Raw genomic sequence first — 16,283 nt, 5'->3', positions numbered from 1 at the left:
AAATGCTTCTCTTCCTCCACCTCATCCTACCCCCTTTTTCGTTGAACCCCCCACAACACTCTCTCCATGTACACAACAACAATGAATAACGCCATAGCGGAGTAGTCTAGCAAGTGCCCCCTCCTTATATCCCTTTTCCTGGGGTAACAAAAGGACAAAAACAATAACCCCAAGTGGAAAACAACAACAAATGATGCTAGTCATACAAGATGCGGATTTCTCATCTGACCTGACCTGACCATGCCCCTGCAAAAAAAAAAGAGAGAACTTTATACAGACCGAATCAGATGATGATGAAAAGGGAAGGAAAGACCCGAAAGCTAATCAAATAACACATGCAAATATCCGGATTTGAAGAGAAGAAATAAAAACGAAGCAACCACCCTCCAAACAACCCCCGTTCAAACGTCCCTTTTTCATTTCCCCATGACAAAAAAGTCCGATATCGATATATCGTTCGTGCTCATACTTGCATGTAATCATTCTCATTTCAGGCCATCTGTGATTGTCTCTCTCTTTCTCCTCTACTCCCACTCCCTCCGCCCCTTACATGTTCGCGGGGACGCTTGTGCGCGAAATATGCGGGGGCGGAGGCGGCGGTGTAGCAGTTGATCGACCGCCAAGACTACCCAGGCCATGAGCTTGAGCCATGCTGCGATGGAATGAGCCGATCTTTTGGAAACCCCTATTTGGTTGCAATTTTGGTCAGTTGATTGGTTCTTTCATTTATAACTAGGAGAGTTATACCACAAAAGTGGTAAGACGGAGGTGTGGGACAAGTACGTACTTGGAAAGATCATAGCTCTCTTCCTCGGGTTCTGCTTCCTCCTCGAAACTCCCCAGACTTGCTCCTCGTACCATTCCGCCGCTGCCTACAATTCCCAGTCCTAATCCATTGACATTACTATTTGACCGTGACCGTTGGCTTCCAATCTCGCGCCGGCTGACGGGTCGAGAAACTGTGCGGCTTGGGCTCTCCGGACCAGCATCCTCATCGTCTTCACCCTTCAATTCACCATCCTGGTCTTGATCATCTTCAGGCTCGGCACTCCTGCCCGGTAGCATAGGCGGCGAGCTAGGGTGATTGTCATCTTCGTCGTCACCATCCTTGAAATCCGGACGTTGTAGTTTGATTGGACTGAGCTCAAGGGGTCCTTTGGCAGGCGTGCTAGGGAGATCGACAAATTTCCAAAAGGGAGCAGGACTGGAAAAGGCCATATACTGGCTAGGCATTTGGGCAGTGCTGGGAGGCGCAAGGCGAGGTGCATGCCTCGTAACCAAGGGTGTGACAAGCGCATTGTTCACCCGGCCTGTATCATAGCTACCGCCCATACTATTGGAGGCGGCATCAGAGTACAGGGTTGGTGGAGAATTTCCTACATCGGTCTTCATCCCAGGAACGCTCTGCTTGACAGGGTCTACACCAGGCGAAGACTCGAGGTGTCGTTGAGATTCGTCCTGTTTGATATAAGTACCTTGTCCCTCGTTGCTTCCATACATAAGTCGCTTCGCAGGTGTGACAAAACGATGGTCCTGATCACGGGTGTTTGGGGACTGCTTGAATCCTCCGTATGGACGTGGGCCACGGTCCGGGGTATATGACTCGTTTGCGACAGGGACGGAAGAAAGCGGAGGCGTTGCAGAGCGTGGGGGTGACTTGATGCGAGGAGCGTATTGTTGAGAGCGATTGTCACGCTCCAAAGCACCCACAAGACGCTCGGTGGCCTGGGTTGGATTTCCGAGTGCAGGAGAACTAGGCCCTGAGCCGTCGATACGATACCCTATAGTCATACCGCCACCCTTGCGAGGATTGAGAAGCTGCTTCTTGATAAATTCCTCCTTTTCGCTGTCGGCAATCTTCCACTTCATGCCTTTTCCCGGTTCATCCGTGCGGCGTGCAACCTTTGCGAACGACTTGTTCAGAGACAGGTTGTGACGAATGCTGTTTTGCCATCCACTGTTGGTGTGTCGAAAAAATGCATAGCGGGCTTTGATGTAGTCGTAAATGTTGGCAAGAGTAAGCATCTCCTCCTCGCTACTCAAAATTGCTTGGCCGATGAGCTGGGCATAGCTATGGGGTGGCTTGATATCTTTGGTTGAGTCTAGACTGTAGTCAATGTCGTCTCCTGTGTCCAGAACGACAGACCGGGAGAAGGTAGCAGGCGAGCCTTTGCTACGGGGGTCCTTGTCGGCACGGAATGTCATGGGCGTTCCTGGCTGACCACCCGGAGTAGATGTCATCTGGTTATAGTAGGCCTGTGAAGACTGGTGCTTATGGCGAGGGTGCGAGGATGGTGGAAACGGATCATATTGATCCCGCTTTGGTGTCGGTCCGCTAGGGTGTGCATGTTGGTGAGACTTTGGCGGCGGGTTACCGTCATTGTCAGACTCGGCAGCATCTTCATTCTTAACCTGGCGCCATAGCATAGGATGAAAGTGGTCCTCCTGGTTAGCGAGGAGGAAAAGCATCTGGGTGCTCATGATGCTGATGCAGATGCCAGAATGCAGGGCGGCCCGGTCTCCCCTAGTGAGATGGCGATCATCGAGCTTGAGGCCATTGCGGCTGTTTACTGTAATGTACCATTTTTGGTCCGAGGGGTCAAAGTTGATCTCTGCATGAACACGGGAAATTTGGCGCTCGGGACCAAGGTCAATATGTACGCCCCAATCCTGGCGCTGCGAGTCGCTCATGGGCATGCCAGCAAGGTCGGCCTGGGAGCTCTGGGGGTTGGCACGGCTGCTGGAGTCTACACGGCCAATCCTGACCTGCGTGTCCTGGACGAAGAAGCACCAGTCACGCGCAGCAATCTTTGCAAAGGCGGCAATGTTCTTGCCCTCGTTGCGCTGCGACTGCAGGTCGTTTGCATAGTCGATGGCGGCATTGGGCGTGTATGCGGGGGTGCGGAGAGCGGCAATGACGAGGTTCTGGCGCTCGATGGGGTCCATGTTGTTGTCTGCATCGCCGCCGTTGGGGAGCGTCGTGTTGGAGTCGTTGCTGGCGACGGACTCGGTGATGCGGGTACGGGGAGGGTCTGCGGCAACCGAGGCAGCTTCGTCCTGGGCAGAGCCGTTCAACTGTGCGAGTGAGTACAAGTTGGCCGCAACACTAGTAGTTGTTGGGCTGCTCACCCGCCTGCGCTTCCGCGAGGGCGTGGCATCTGGCGTGTCGGGGTCAGATTGCTGCTGGGGCTCTCTGCGCGAGCGGAGTCCACTGCGGCGGGTCGACATGGTGCATGCGCGTGTGAGACTGTGCCAGAAGCAATACGGTCAGCGAGTGCATGCAGCGGGAGGGCTATGTTTTTGTATATTGCATATGTGTGTTTTGCAGGGCGCTGAACCATGGGTGTGGCCAGCGAGCCATGAAGGCGCGAATGGCTTGCGCCCCACCTGCGACTCGACACAGGCGCGCGCACACACGCACACACAGACAGACGAGCAAGGACTGGGTGCTTACCGCGAAACGTCGGTGCCCAGTTCCTAATGCAATGCGCACGGTGCGAAGAGCAAGTGGCGAGGCGGCGGCGGGGGGACAGCGGAAGGGGGTGGGAGGTCGCAGGCGCGGGAGGTGGAGGTGGTGGTGGTGGAGTGGAAGAAGCGAGAAGGAGGCGTGCGGTGGGCGGCGGAAGCGTCGTCGTGGTTGCCCAGTGGTGTTTGTTATTCCACGACGCGACGGAACAGCTAGCGCGGGCGTGACGATGGGCGCGGATGGCACAGCAAGCAAGAGGGCCAGCGACGCGTGCGGGGGAAGAGGGCAGAGGGTGATGACCAGCACTTTGGGGGGCCAGACGCGCCAAAGGGTAGGGTTCGGGGGGGAAGCAAGAGGATAGCTATCGATAGACGGATATCGAGGGCGTGGAGATAGTCGCAGAGCCGCAGGAGGCCCAAGGAGACGAATTACGTCGCTGGCCTTGCCCGATGCCCTCTGCTCTCCCCCAGCCCGGCATCCGTGCGCGCACCCCGTTGTGTCAATATTCACGCTACACATACGGAGGAGCCGGCGACGGCGGCACGCAGGACAAGCTCGCCGGACGAGTGTGGCTTGCCAAACACCAGCTGTGTGTACCTAGACACCAGCATACTCTTTACCTCGACGCACACCGTCAACGCCGTGTTTGTGCCGCGTGCGATGCTCTCTGCCCATGTCCTGTCCAACGCACAACCACCACCATCGCCCGCGCACTGACAACAACAATGACGCTGCCGCTAACCAAAGCGTTCGCATGCGCCGCCACACACCACACGAACCAGTCGCCAATCGTTGCCCCATCCATCCCCCAAGTGCTGACTCAGTGACGCGTGCAAACCAGCATTGCGCCCGCCCGCTGTCAAACAATGCCCTTGTTCATGGCTCCGTCATCACAACCACTGCTACAATGAGACTGCTCATACTTACATATTGAGCATCCGAACACTGTCCACTCTCACCCACACGACGTGCGTAGGAGCAAGATTTTGCAACCGCCTGACTGCCCTTGCTAGCCCCATCACGTGAGCGGCTCCAAGTTTGCTGCCTGTTTGCTACCCCTCATCCTTTGACGCTCGTCATCCCACGTGGACTGCAAAAAAATAACCTTGGTTTTCTACGTGCTCACACGCATACAATCACTTCACCAAATGCGGCAATTGACCTTGTTTGAATAAAAAAATATCTTGTTCGTAACAGCTAGATGTGTATGTATGTCGAAGCCAATCAACATTAACCAATTAAAACAGCAACTTGTTGGCTATTAAGAAATTCCTTGGTCGTTTCCCACCATAGCAAGCCCATCTATTTAAAGCTGCTAGTGTCCAGTGGGGCAGAAAGAGGAAGATTCCTCGAACTAGCACCAACGTGGATCGTCTTGGGGTATTCGGAAATGACCCAGTTCTGGCTGACAGTGTCCCAGTTGCTGATATCACGGCGGGTGATGTTGGCAGTGAAGACAGCGCTCTCGCCGGGCTTAATGGTCAAGCGGTCAAAGTCACGGAGCTGCACCTTGGGGTCGTGGGGGCCACCAAGCGAGATGTACGCCTGGGCCACCTCGTCACCAGCAACATCACCAGTGTTAGTGATCGTCGCCTCGACCTTGAACAGAACGTCCCAGAGCTGTGGGTTACCACCGGGCGCACCACCAGCCGCGATACGCGCCTGAGGCGAGCCATCGGTAGAGCCTGCGGGCCAGGTAACGTTGAGGCCGTACTCGGGATCCAGAGATGCCGTCTTGAGGTCAGTTGAGTTGAGGTAGGGGTAGATGAACGTGTCGGGGTAGATAAGGCCGGGAGGGTACTGGTAGTCCGCAGGGTTCTTGCTGAAGTTGCCAAACGTAGGGGCGGCCGAAGTCTGGCCGGTGAAAGGCTTGTAAGCCTCAGCAGACTGCGCGGTGACCTTGAGGTCCGAGTATTCAAAAGTAGTGTACGAAAGACCAAAGCCAAACTCGTACGTGGGCTCAATGCCCGCCTTGTCAAACGCACGGTAGTCGATGAAGACACCCTCTTCAAAGTTGGCCTGGGGGCTGAGGATGCCGTTCGTGGGCTCGTAAATCACATCAGGGCCATACTCCTCTGCAGAGCTGCCAATGGTGAAGGGGAGCTTGCCACCAGGGTTGTGGTGTCCGTACAGAATGTCAGCAATCGAGTTACCAGACTCCTGACCAGGAAGACCAGCCCAGAGAATGGCGGTCACGTTGGCGTTCTCCTTCCAGGCGTCAACAATGACTGGACCGACAGAGTGGATAACCACAATGGTGTTGTTGCACAGAGCAGAGACGTTCTTCACGAGCACATCACCATTGCCCCACACAGTCAGGTTGTTGCGGTCACCCATGTTGTCTGTGGTCCAAAGTTAGCAAAATACAACGTCTATCCAGCGAAAAGACAAAACTTACTGTCAACCGTGATGTAACCTTCGCCAGAGTCGGCGTTGACGAAAACAATCGAGTGGCTGGCCCTGCCGGCCATGTTCTGGATCTGCGAAGTAGCGTAGTTGTTGGTGACCGAAGTGATCACGCCGCCGTTCTCGTTGACCTCGCGCTTGATGGCTTCGAGAGGAGTGATAAGGTACGGGAAGTCTGCAGTTCCTGAACCCCAGCCCATGGCCAAGGTGCCAGAGTCGCAGCCGCGGTCAGGGCATCCGTTAGGACCCAATGGGTTTTCGCCAGCATCTTCTCCGAATACAGCAGTCCACTTCTCCTTTCCAGAGAGGGGAAGGACGCCAGAGTTCTTGAGGAGAACAGTCGACTTGGCAGCAGAGCGGCGGATGGAGCGGAAGTGTTCCTCGCGAACGTCAACGTGCTTGTTGATCAGGCCGAAGCTCTTCTTTCCGAAAAAGTGCTCGAATCCGTATGTGTCAGTTTGCCAGCTGTCAAAGTTAACGGGGGTAGACTCGTCACGGCCGACAAAGTAGTATGCGGTCATAATACGGATAGCCGCATCGTCGAGACGCCACTGAGGAATGGTGCCGTTGAGAATTGAGACGGTCATGTTAGTGCCCCAGAAGGACAGTCCAGTGTTGAACCCAGTGTCACCAGGCATGGTCATGTCCAATCCGGCATAAGCCGAGGCAACACCCGAGTGCTGTGCATCCCAGTCAGATCTAAGCATAATGTTAGTTTCTCGTCTTACTTTTACAAAGTCTATCGGTATGCTTACACAATGAAACCCTGGAAGCCAAGCTCGCCCTTGAGAATATAATTCTGGAGGTACGAGTTTTGGCAGACTTGCGAGTTGTTGGCCTTGTTGTAAGAGCACATGATGGAACCAGTACCAGCGCGGACGGCGTCGGCAAAGGGCCACAGGTAAAGCTCGTGCAGAGTCTTGTCGTCGGTATTGGAGCTGATGGCATCGACAAAGGGGATGTCCTTGAAACCGCCGGGCTGACGGAAATGCTCTTGCTCGTTCAGAAGGTAATGCTTAGTGCAGGCAATGACACCAGCATCCTGGATACCGCGGACGGTTTCGCCCACGGCCACACCGGAGAGTACAGGATCAGGACTGAAGCCTTCCCAGTTACGCTAAAAGCCTGTTAGTGAATGCAAAGAAAAACTGAGTAGTGTAGCAAACTTACACCGCCCTTGGCGTGGCGACCAAGAGGTCCAATGGCAGGACCAAGCTGAACGTCGACACCCTTCTTACGGTGCTCCTTGCCCATCTCGTTACCGCGGGTGTAAAACTCATAGCGGTCCCATGATGCAGCAATGGTGCCACCTGCTGGGAAAGCAGAGACGTAGTCTGCGAAACGGATGCCGAGAGGGCTGTCTTGAAGGCAGAGGGGGTCAAAGCCAAGGCGAGGAATAGCGCCCACGTTACCAACGCAGTGGTCGCTCTGCCATCCAGTGCCGGTGGTGAGGTTGACCTTCTCAATAAGGGTCAATTGGCTGACAAAAGCCTTTGCTTTTTCGTAGGCAGCCGCCCAGTCCTTTGTGGTAGGGTCTACCCAACTGGTGCACAGTTAGAGAAATGTTGCAAACATCAGGGTCTACATGGTCAAGTTTGGGTGGCACCATAGCTAGGGCCTACAAGGCGCACCCGTCACCCGCAAAACCAGTGCCGAATGCACTACTTGCAGCAGGCAGGGTCTTTCAACGTAGAGAACAGCATATACGTACGGACTTGGGTAGAATGGCGGGCTCTGGGCATTGTTCAAAGAACCACTGCCCGTGTCGTTGGCAGCACGAGGGAACCTGGGCGATGCCTTTTGTCATTGTCAGTTTGAGCGTGCAAAGAGAGCGTTTGAGTGCAATTGCAAGGCGACTGAGCAGGGCCAGACTGGTATTGTCGGCAGAGTCATGTCGTTGGCATAAACGCATGGTGGCGTTTGTTTGGACGTACCTGGGCAAGGCCGACCAACAATGCTTGTGCAAGCCACAACATGGTGGCGTCTGGGTGACTGAGGAACGCAGAGGCAGAAGCACGAGCAACACAGCAACAGATGCTACTTGTGAGGCAACCTGCAACGAGGACTTAAATGCAGTCGCAGACACAGTGCAGACAAAAGGTCGGGGCATCGTGATGACTTTATTTCATTGCGCGCCCAAGCAAGGGACAAGGGCAGATCGTCCCCAACGACCTGTCTCCATGCTAGCACCATGCGCCTTGCCCCATCGCATCCCCAGGCGCAAGCGGCAGTCCGGGATGGCTCTGGTTGCGGGGACCATGATGCATCATTGCCTGCTGACCCCTGCCCCGCCCCCTGGCGTCTCTTCACAGAGCACCGCGTCTCCCTTTGGACGGCCAAGTGGCCGTGGTGTTGTTGGCTGCTGGCTGGACATCGGCTTTGGGTGTGGACATGGATACTATCCAAAGGGCTGCCGAACAAGCTGCACAAGACCGCAAAGCCGGCATCGATATGTCGATATTTGCATTCCCTTTCCCCCATGCATCCACACCGGGAGGGCGTCGACTGCACATCCATCTGCACTCGAGTAGGGCGCCCGGCCAATGCATGAGCCGTGCACAGGGCCTGGTACATCGTCATCTACCATCCTCGGACGTGCACACAAGCTCCCCCTCCGAAGCCTTCTTGGACGCCACACAACCGTCCAAACTCTGACAAGGAGGGTTGGATTGCGCGCTATCTGGCTGCCCGTGTCATTTCCCTCAAGCCCAGCACGGCGCCCAGCATGCGGGGTCCCTGTCGTCAACGAGCATTTGTTCCCTCAACTATGCCTCTGCCTGTCGCCGGCAAGCTACCACTGACCGATGTTCCGTTACCTTGGGACATGACATGCCGTCAACTGCTCCCCGGAGCCTGTCCACCATCACCTGCAGCCTCCACAGCGTCTGCATACAAACGCTGGCTATACTTCGGCAGTACCTTTTGGGAAACATTGGCCGTCGTGGCCACCCCAGATGGGCGTCTGGACAATGGCCGTTGGGTTGGTGACCAAGAGACTAGCATCTAGTAGGCCGCCATGCGCGTCTTAGCATCCTGTTCCACCGGGTGATGTGGTAAGCCCCGAGCAAAACGGCTCCAGTTTCTCCTCCACTACTCCACCCTTGGCAAGTAGTACATGCGAAAGTCACTCACGTCACCGACATGCCGCCTCCGATGTTGGCCCTTTGGTACCACGCTTCGGCCTCCAAGTAGCATCGCGTCTACGCCTACCGGAATTGCGCGCCGTCGGAGCCCTTCGGCATGTGATGAGCAATAGCGGCTTACTTGGCCTGTCCACATCTTGTCATTAAACTGTAGTCGCAATGGAGATGGGACAAGGTACTGCAGGAGCTTCAACATCACATCGGGGGTACAAAGCGCGCCTTGTGCCTTGCCCATTTGCCGACAGCTCTGGGATTCAGCTTACAGGACAGGCTTTGCCCCTGTCGCACATCGGAGTATATACTCTGTATATCTATCTCTAATTACCTCGACTCCTACTACGAGCCTCGGACGAACATCATAGTAGCCATTCCTCATCTTTGGTCCGCTAGCAAAAGAGCGCACCGCTGCGCCCATCAACGACGAAGAATCATGGTACCTCTCTGCCGTCCAAGAAGCCGCATTGGCCAATGCCCTTGTACCCCGCATGGAGACGGCTTGCTAGCGTCATTTTCTAGAACTTCACGCTTGGCATCCCCGTAGACTTGAAAACTTGCTTGGACACCTGACTCTTGACAGGACAGTCTGGTTCGCTTCCTCAAAAGAACCACGGTAATGCAACCATACTGAGTACCCCGCGGCTGTCCTCTACACCATTTCAGCTCTTCGTATTGTCACTAGGGAGTACAAGTAGGTACATAAGGTTCCAGGCGGGCTCTGTGCAAGAAAGTGCGCTTGTTCAATTTTGAGCAAAACGTTATATCAAGATTGCGGCTTTGGGGGACCGTCTTGCACGGCTTGGACGGACGTTGAGATGCGCTGACATCCAATCGCTTCGACAAAGGCTCGGGCCATGTCTAGTAAGCCTATTTCCAAGGCTACAACATGAAAGCAAACATGGAACACACTCCTTGTCCATTGTATTGGCGACGAGAGAAATCAATACAGCGCCGCTGACCCTGCAATCTTTGAGGCTTAAATTAGCCCGCAAACCCACGCAAATAGTACATATTCTACAGACTAGGTTGGGCATACGCGTAATCAAACCCGCTGCCCGAAGAAACAGCCGCCTGGTGCCGTTCGGGCCTAGGCCAAAACCAGTAAAAGCACCTCGACGGAAGAATGAAACAGTGACTAACGGTGTCGAGCAAAAGTAATGGTAGTGGGGCTGCTAGAAAAGGCGGTCATGACCACCACTACTTTTGCTAGACGCTGGGGGCAAGCAATGCACGGACTTTTATGGTGACTTGTTGACGCAAAGTAAACATTACCCCTCTTATGCCCCTTGCTTGAGAGCTGAGTCGATATATATGTATGTACGCCAAAACTCTTCATCGCTCTCGAGAGGCTCTGAAAAGGGCGCAAGGCCTCTGCTTGACACTGCACTAGCCCTGCAATCGGGCAGTGCGTCTCCAAGGGCTGAAGCTCTCGGGCGCCGCTCAGCCTCATCATGCTTCCGCCAAGAAGAGAATTGTTCAGTCATAGGCCATCGAGATGTCGTCGGGATCCATTTCCAGGCACGAAGCTATCATCGCAGTTAGGATGAGATTGGTGAAGGGTTCTCTCGACAAGATTTTGGTCAGGCCAACCATGTCGGAGGGCTCAAGGCAGTCGCAAGGCAGCACCGCCTTAGTTTGAGTCAACAGCCTTTTTCGAGTCAAGCTCATACGCCTTTCTTATCATATAACGCTTGTATTCAGCCCAACTCTATGAAGTCACAAATTTCTTTACCATCACCTTGACCATGGGCTGCAAACTCTCTCGAGCGGTGCGACCGCACGCGAAAGTTGAGGTTTCCATCGTCGCGCCTACCTATCACAAGGCTGAGCACGCGGACACACAACAAGAGTGCAAAGAGAGTGTACGGCAACTATCACGACCTTTCTCTTACGACGACATCACAATCACATCTTCAGCCCCGTTGCCGATAGTTTGTCGACGGCGAAACAGCGCGCCCACCACGACGATGGAAACAACACAAGAACCCACTGCTGCCTTCAACCTGTTCCTTGCAGAGCATTGCCTTATGTCGATTCAACTCCCTGATATCGAAATCGATGGGCCCGCCATCGCAACAGTCCCATCCACTCCGGCACCTCTGCAGCCCAGCGATGCTTTGGAAGAGTCCAACCCGCAGCCTAGCGATGCTTCGAAAGGGTCCACCGTTCCGTGCATCACTTGTTGCAGAGCGCAGCCTAACGAAAAGGGCAAGTTTTTCAAGCCCTGTAAGAATTGTGATAGTGTATACTGCGGATCATGTATCAGGTATATGTTTATCAAAGCCTGTGACGACATGACGCTCATGCCGCCACGGTGCTGTGGTCCGATCCAGTTACACCACGCAACGCCTCATCTGTCTAGGGAAGAAATCGCTGTATTCAAAGCAAAGTATGAGGAGTGGCTGACTCCAAATCCCTTCTATTGCCCCGTACCTACATGCTCAGCTTTCATACCGGAACGACTTCTTCCTGAGCAGACAAAAACGGACAGAAAACGTACAGATTCTGGGACTGGAATACCAACTTCAAAGACGTTTGCATGTCCTGCTTGCGAATCGAGCATCTGCTCTGACTGCCGACTGACTGCCCACCCTTCCAGTGCGTGCAATGTCTCCGAGTTTGGCATCGACGAAGAGACCACTAAGCTTCTGAAGAGCTGGGGCTATAAGCAGTGCCCAAAATGCCGGCATGGAATTAAGCGTATGTTTGGGTGCAGGCATATGAGCTGCCGTTGCGGGGCTCATTTTTGCTACAACTGCATGGGTAATCCGGATCTTTGCGAGGGTGATTGTATTGACGACGAAGACTATGAACATGAGAGCGACAATGAGAGCATTTTGGAATCATCGGAGTCATCCGAAACATCTTCCATGCAAGGAGAACATCGAGATACTGAAGCTCGTGTTGCACCATCGGCCGAAACCGTAAACCTCGATAGGGGGACTGCTTCATACTGGGCAGGGCAAGCCCTAGACTTTGGCGACGAACCAGGTCAGGATTTCGCGGACCGCGCTTGGAATTGCTTTCATTTTTTCAAGCCGTACAAGATCGATTTGGCACAGGCTCTCACTGCAGATTCTTCGAACGCAACGCTGGAGTGTGTGAAGTGCTGGAGCACGATATATCCAGTAATCAGAGAGCCGCGCCGTGTTGAGTCGATAGGGCAAGCCCAGACGATATCTCTGGGGTCAAGAGTGAATGACACAAGTACAGAGCGAGTGATTGCCAGAGAGCATGGTCGCGTAAGGAGGCATGGTCAATACGTACCTCCTCATAATCTCTTCCGCGACGACGCCACAATAGGAGTGACGCTTTGCGAAACCAACACGGTGTCTTCTCTCTCACAAAGCGCACCCGACCACGAATCGCCGCTTACGCAATACCTGAACCGGCATTGCGAATCAGTTGTTGATGTCTACGGCAACATCATCTCCCCAGCTGAACCACAACAGCAGCGCCGTGCATCAATGGACAGCCATGACTATCACCTCATGTCTACATTATCACCAAGCAACGGCTCAACAGAAAAGTTCTCGCTTTTCAACCCGGTATCAGCAACCTCGACTTCCCGTACTCCCGATCTTCGAACAAACATTGCCTACGACTGCTCTGACTGCAACCTACTCGTCTGTGACTCCTGCAAAGACGCTTTAATCATCGCGCGGGACCTGGGCGTCGAGAAGCACAAAGCGTGGATGCAAAGACTCGAGGAACAGAGAGCAGTGCGGAATTGAGTGGTTTGAATTCGTAATCGTATTTTTCTTTCCCTCGAAGTTTATGCGGCATGAATGGCGTTTTTTTGGTCTTTCTCTCTCTCTCTCTCTCTCTCTCTCTCTCTTTTTCTTCATTTAGGAAATTAGCGTTCTTAAAGGCAGCTTATGAATGGCGTAGAATTAACGATTCATGTGGTTTTGATGTGAATAATGGATACGAAGCTGTAGTACTGTACTGCCTGTCTTTTTAAAAAAAAAGTACTTTGAGCCACCTTGACAATGACCCTGGATTTCTTTTTTTTATCTTCTGCTTGTTCTTCTTCTCAACTTCCCTTACACACAGTCTCACTACGACTAAAGAAATCCCCGATATACAGGTGTAGCGTCTCATCAATTCCTCTTCCTCACCGCATCTCTCATGCCCCCCACCACCCCTTCTCCTTCCTCCTCTACATACCACTATGCTTTTCCCCCTAAATCTTCTCCGTGCATATTACCCACATTTCTTTTTGTTCTTCTTCTTCTTTTCAACTTGATCATTCTTTTTCTTCTTCTTCTTCTTTTGCCAACCTAACCAACCCCCCCCAAAAAAAAACCCCCCACTTCCAGAAATTTGAAAAAAAAACTGAAATCAAGCAATACAATTCTATACCGTCTTCTGTACATTCTCTCTCTCTCTCTCTCTCTCTCATCCCCTCCAAATTGTGTACATGTCAGATAGGTTAGGGTAGGGTAGGGAAAGAATAATCAATAACTACATGTTGCATCATGTTGTTTGCCCTAGATACCTGCAAAAGGTATATACGGCAATATCCTTACTCGAGTGCCTATTTTGTTCTTTTGAAAGAGACATATACACATACGTATACTGTGAGCTACATTACTTTGCTACTGAACAGATTATTACCGCATGATCCATCCGACTTTCTGCAACCAAGGCAACTGATAGCAGTCAGTTACCCAAAGGAAAACTGTCTCCTTAAACCGTGTACTTCTCTCAATCAAAATTAAAAAACACCACAAATACATCACGCCAGACACTAACGAAGCAAACAATCAAACACGCATGCAAAAAAGGTCGAGCTCAAGTTGACTACATTTTTTTGATACCGGTAAATGAAAAGTATTCACATCCCGGTGCCCTCTCTTTCAAAGATGCTTGATATCGTCCTTCAGCTCCCTGTTGGTTCATCCAGTCGTGAAATAGCCTTGTTGTTCATTCGTTCGTTTCATCCACAACAGACCGTTGGACACGGACACGTCCGGCTTTCAGGCCGCAATGAGTGCTGGCGCTTTCTATGCGCCGAGGCTGGGGAAGGCGCTTGAGTCGGTGATGTTGGGACCGGGGGCACCGCCGCGGCCACCACGACCACGGGCATCACCACGTCCACGAGTCTCACCGCCACGGCCACGTCCGCGGAACTCTCCACGACCTTCGCCGCGACCGCGTCCCTCGCCGTTTCCACGTCCACGTCCCTCGCCGCCACGGAATTCGCCACGGCCACGGCCGCGTCCTCGGCCGCCGCCCTCACGGGGAGGGGGAGCAAGCATACGGTCACCGTCGAGCTCAACGTGAACCTTTTCCTTGCGCGCGCGCTCGCGCTTGGCCTTGCCTTGTCCACCGGCAATGAAGTCTTCTTGGTCGTCGCGGGAAAGCGCAGTACCTTCGGGGAACTTCTGGCTGCTACCCTCGTTGGCCTTGCGAACGTTCTGGGCGGCAAGAGAAAGCTTCTTCTCGGCCAGCTCAGCAAGGTAGGCAGCGTAGGACTTGCTCTTGTCCTCGGGCTCGGGCTCGGCGTGCTCGCCCTCGGCATCTTCCCGAATAGCGTCCTTCTCTTCAGCCTGAGCGATGGCCTCGCCAGCCTGCTCATCAGCCAACTCAGCGTCGCCGTCCTTTCCTCCCCAGCCGTGAGCAACTTGCTTGTCGTGTTCGCTAGAAGATGTTAGCATGGTCAAAGTGGGGTTAAAGGAGGGGAATTTTCTCACCTGATGCCGGTCCTGCTGTGACGGTCACCCTCGCCGCGGGCACCACCACGGCCTCCACCGCGTCCACCACGACCACGACCGCGCTGGCCACCGCGAGCTCCAGTGCCAGTAGGTTCTAGTTGGGATTAGCATCGACACAAACCGACCATTGGATCCCCACTCACCACCAGATCCCCTTCCGCGGTTCTTGTCAGATCCTACGCCACGATCCCGGAAAGCTGTGCTTCATTAGCCCTTGTTCGCATGGATGCTCTACGGAGGTTCTAATGTATCTCCAGCACCCGGCATGTCTGACATACCGTTCTCGTTGGCATTGTCGGTCTGCTTGGCACGGTTCTGGTGGCTCTGCCTCTCGGGGATGGACTTGGGGAGGTCGGATCCATCGCGCTTGCCATGCCTCATGACGGGCTTCTCAATTGCCCTCGTTGGCGGGTCAGCCGGCCTGTTGGGGTCGAGCTCAGGGTCATTGCCTGCGGGGTCATGAGTGTTTGTTCTGCGACTGTGCCATGTATCCAGACATACCCAGCAGCTCGTAAATGTTCTGCACTTGGAGTTAGCCATTGGACTGGATAGAGGACTGCAGCCGGCACTGCAGCTCCCAATTGCGAGGCGCGGATTTGGATTTCGCAGTGGGGTGACTTGAGAGCTTACCTTTGAAGCGATTTGAGACATCTTGACGGATTGGAGCGCCTTTCGCGCTTTGCCCTTCTAGATGCACAATCTGCCGGGTGGAAAAAAGAATTCGAGAGCTTCCCTACGGTGGTTAGGGACGTGGCTCTCAGATGTGGCTCGCGAACGGGGTAATGGGCGCGAAGTTGCGGGCAAGAGGTTCGAAAATCGGCGTGGGTTGCTGCCGTAAGCGAGTCAAGTGGGGCACAGACCATCCGTAGAAGGCACAAAGAAGCACCAAAGGGTAGCTCTCTGTGCCGCCGCGTACGGCGCTTGGACACGTTATTGTACTATCGCTTGTGAGGGGTAAAGGTGACTTTTTTTGCATGTCCAGAAATGCTATTTCACAGGCCCATGGCGCCTGAAAGTGGCTGGTAGAATTTTGAGTGGTTTGCTTATTCCAAGTGCGCATTCAGACGCAAGTCGAAGTTCACCCATAACAAGTCAGGTGCACCCCGCTTTGAAGCGAGAATAGGTGACAGATGAACAATTAGCCAAACTTGCCTTTACTTGTGAATATCAATGTCAGATTCCTGTTTCAGATTTGGTGAGGCGCGAGAATGGCTGTTGCGACCGACTTTGCATTACAATATATACAAAGCAACACTGAATCTCTAATCAAGAGGCTGCGGTGCCACAGTAGAAGACTGGGTTACTTTGTAAAGCATGCCCACTTCCTCATGGCCGGAGCCTAAAAAAAAACATCCCGTCACAAATACAACTGTCGCGTCCAAGCCACAGATTGAATAAAAACTTTTAAATATCACTATCCCAAGGCGACCGGTCTTTCGTATCGAACGCTGTCGTACGGCAATGACACATGGTCGGTTGGGTAAAAGCAGTTGTTGCGCCCGCTAAACAACGTGGTCAAGAAGGTATGAATAGGTGAGTTTCTACACGGTC

General features: G+C 53.5%; 6 protein-coding genes across 6 annotated transcripts; 3 read left to right on the top strand and 3 right to left on the bottom strand.

The window, feature by feature from the left end:
• Positions 1 to 546: 546 nt before the first annotated feature.
• Positions 547 to 3,228, bottom strand: COCCADRAFT_25992 (uncharacterized protein; the record flags this gene model as incomplete). The annotated part of the gene is made up of 3 exons (XM_007713757.1): positions 547 to 685; positions 788 to 3,075; positions 3,130 to 3,228. 3 exons carry the CDS (start codon positions 3,226 to 3,228, stop codon positions 547 to 549), a joined length of 2,526 nt encoding a protein of 841 aa, XP_007711947.1.
• Positions 3,229 to 4,139: 911 nt separating this feature from the next.
• On the top strand, positions 4,140 to 4,400 carry COCCADRAFT_95241 (uncharacterized protein; the record flags this gene model as incomplete). The annotated part of the gene is made up of 1 exon (XM_007713767.1): positions 4,140 to 4,400. One exon carries the CDS (start codon positions 4,140 to 4,142, stop codon positions 4,398 to 4,400), a length of 261 nt encoding a protein of 86 aa, XP_007711957.1.
• A 368-nt stretch (positions 4,401 to 4,768) lies between these two features.
• On the bottom strand, positions 4,769 to 7,848 carry COCCADRAFT_4748 (glycoside hydrolase family 3 protein; the record flags this gene model as incomplete). Its single annotated transcript, XM_007713750.1, has 6 exons — positions 4,769 to 5,808; positions 5,865 to 6,571; positions 6,628 to 6,989; positions 7,043 to 7,415; positions 7,584 to 7,669; positions 7,807 to 7,848. The coding sequence occupies 6 exons, from the start codon at positions 7,846 to 7,848 to the stop codon at positions 4,769 to 4,771; spliced, it is 2,610 nt and encodes an 869-aa protein (XP_007711940.1).
• Positions 7,849 to 10,757: 2,909 nt separating this feature from the next.
• On the top strand, positions 10,758 to 12,746 carry COCCADRAFT_95292 (uncharacterized protein; the record flags this gene model as incomplete). Its single annotated transcript, XM_007713766.1, has 1 exon — positions 10,758 to 12,746. One exon carries the CDS (start codon positions 10,758 to 10,760, stop codon positions 12,744 to 12,746), a length of 1,989 nt encoding a protein of 662 aa, XP_007711956.1.
• A 397-nt stretch (positions 12,747 to 13,143) lies between these two features.
• COCCADRAFT_95315 (uncharacterized protein) lies at positions 13,144 to 13,299 on the top strand (the record flags this gene model as incomplete). Its single annotated transcript, XM_007713765.1, has 1 exon — positions 13,144 to 13,299. One exon carries the CDS (start codon positions 13,144 to 13,146, stop codon positions 13,297 to 13,299), a length of 156 nt encoding a protein of 51 aa, XP_007711955.1.
• Positions 13,300 to 14,021: 722 nt separating this feature from the next.
• On the bottom strand, positions 14,022 to 15,383 carry COCCADRAFT_4746 (uncharacterized protein; the record flags this gene model as incomplete). Its single annotated transcript, XM_007713749.1, has 6 exons — positions 14,022 to 14,658; positions 14,712 to 14,826; positions 14,876 to 14,929; positions 15,011 to 15,181; positions 15,234 to 15,252; positions 15,363 to 15,383. The coding sequence occupies 6 exons, from the start codon at positions 15,381 to 15,383 to the stop codon at positions 14,022 to 14,024; spliced, it is 1,017 nt and encodes a 338-aa protein (XP_007711939.1).
• Between the last annotated feature and the right edge of the window lie 900 nt (positions 15,384 to 16,283).

The sequence above is a fragment of the Bipolaris zeicola genome, assembly GCF_000523435.1.
Source record: "Bipolaris zeicola 26-R-13 unplaced genomic scaffold scaffold_67, whole genome shotgun sequence".
In the NCBI taxonomy this organism is placed as follows: domain Eukaryota; kingdom Fungi; phylum Ascomycota; class Dothideomycetes; order Pleosporales; family Pleosporaceae; genus Bipolaris; species Bipolaris zeicola.
The sequence above is the reverse complement of the archived record's forward strand: the minus strand, read 5'-3'. Positions and strand labels throughout refer to the sequence as shown.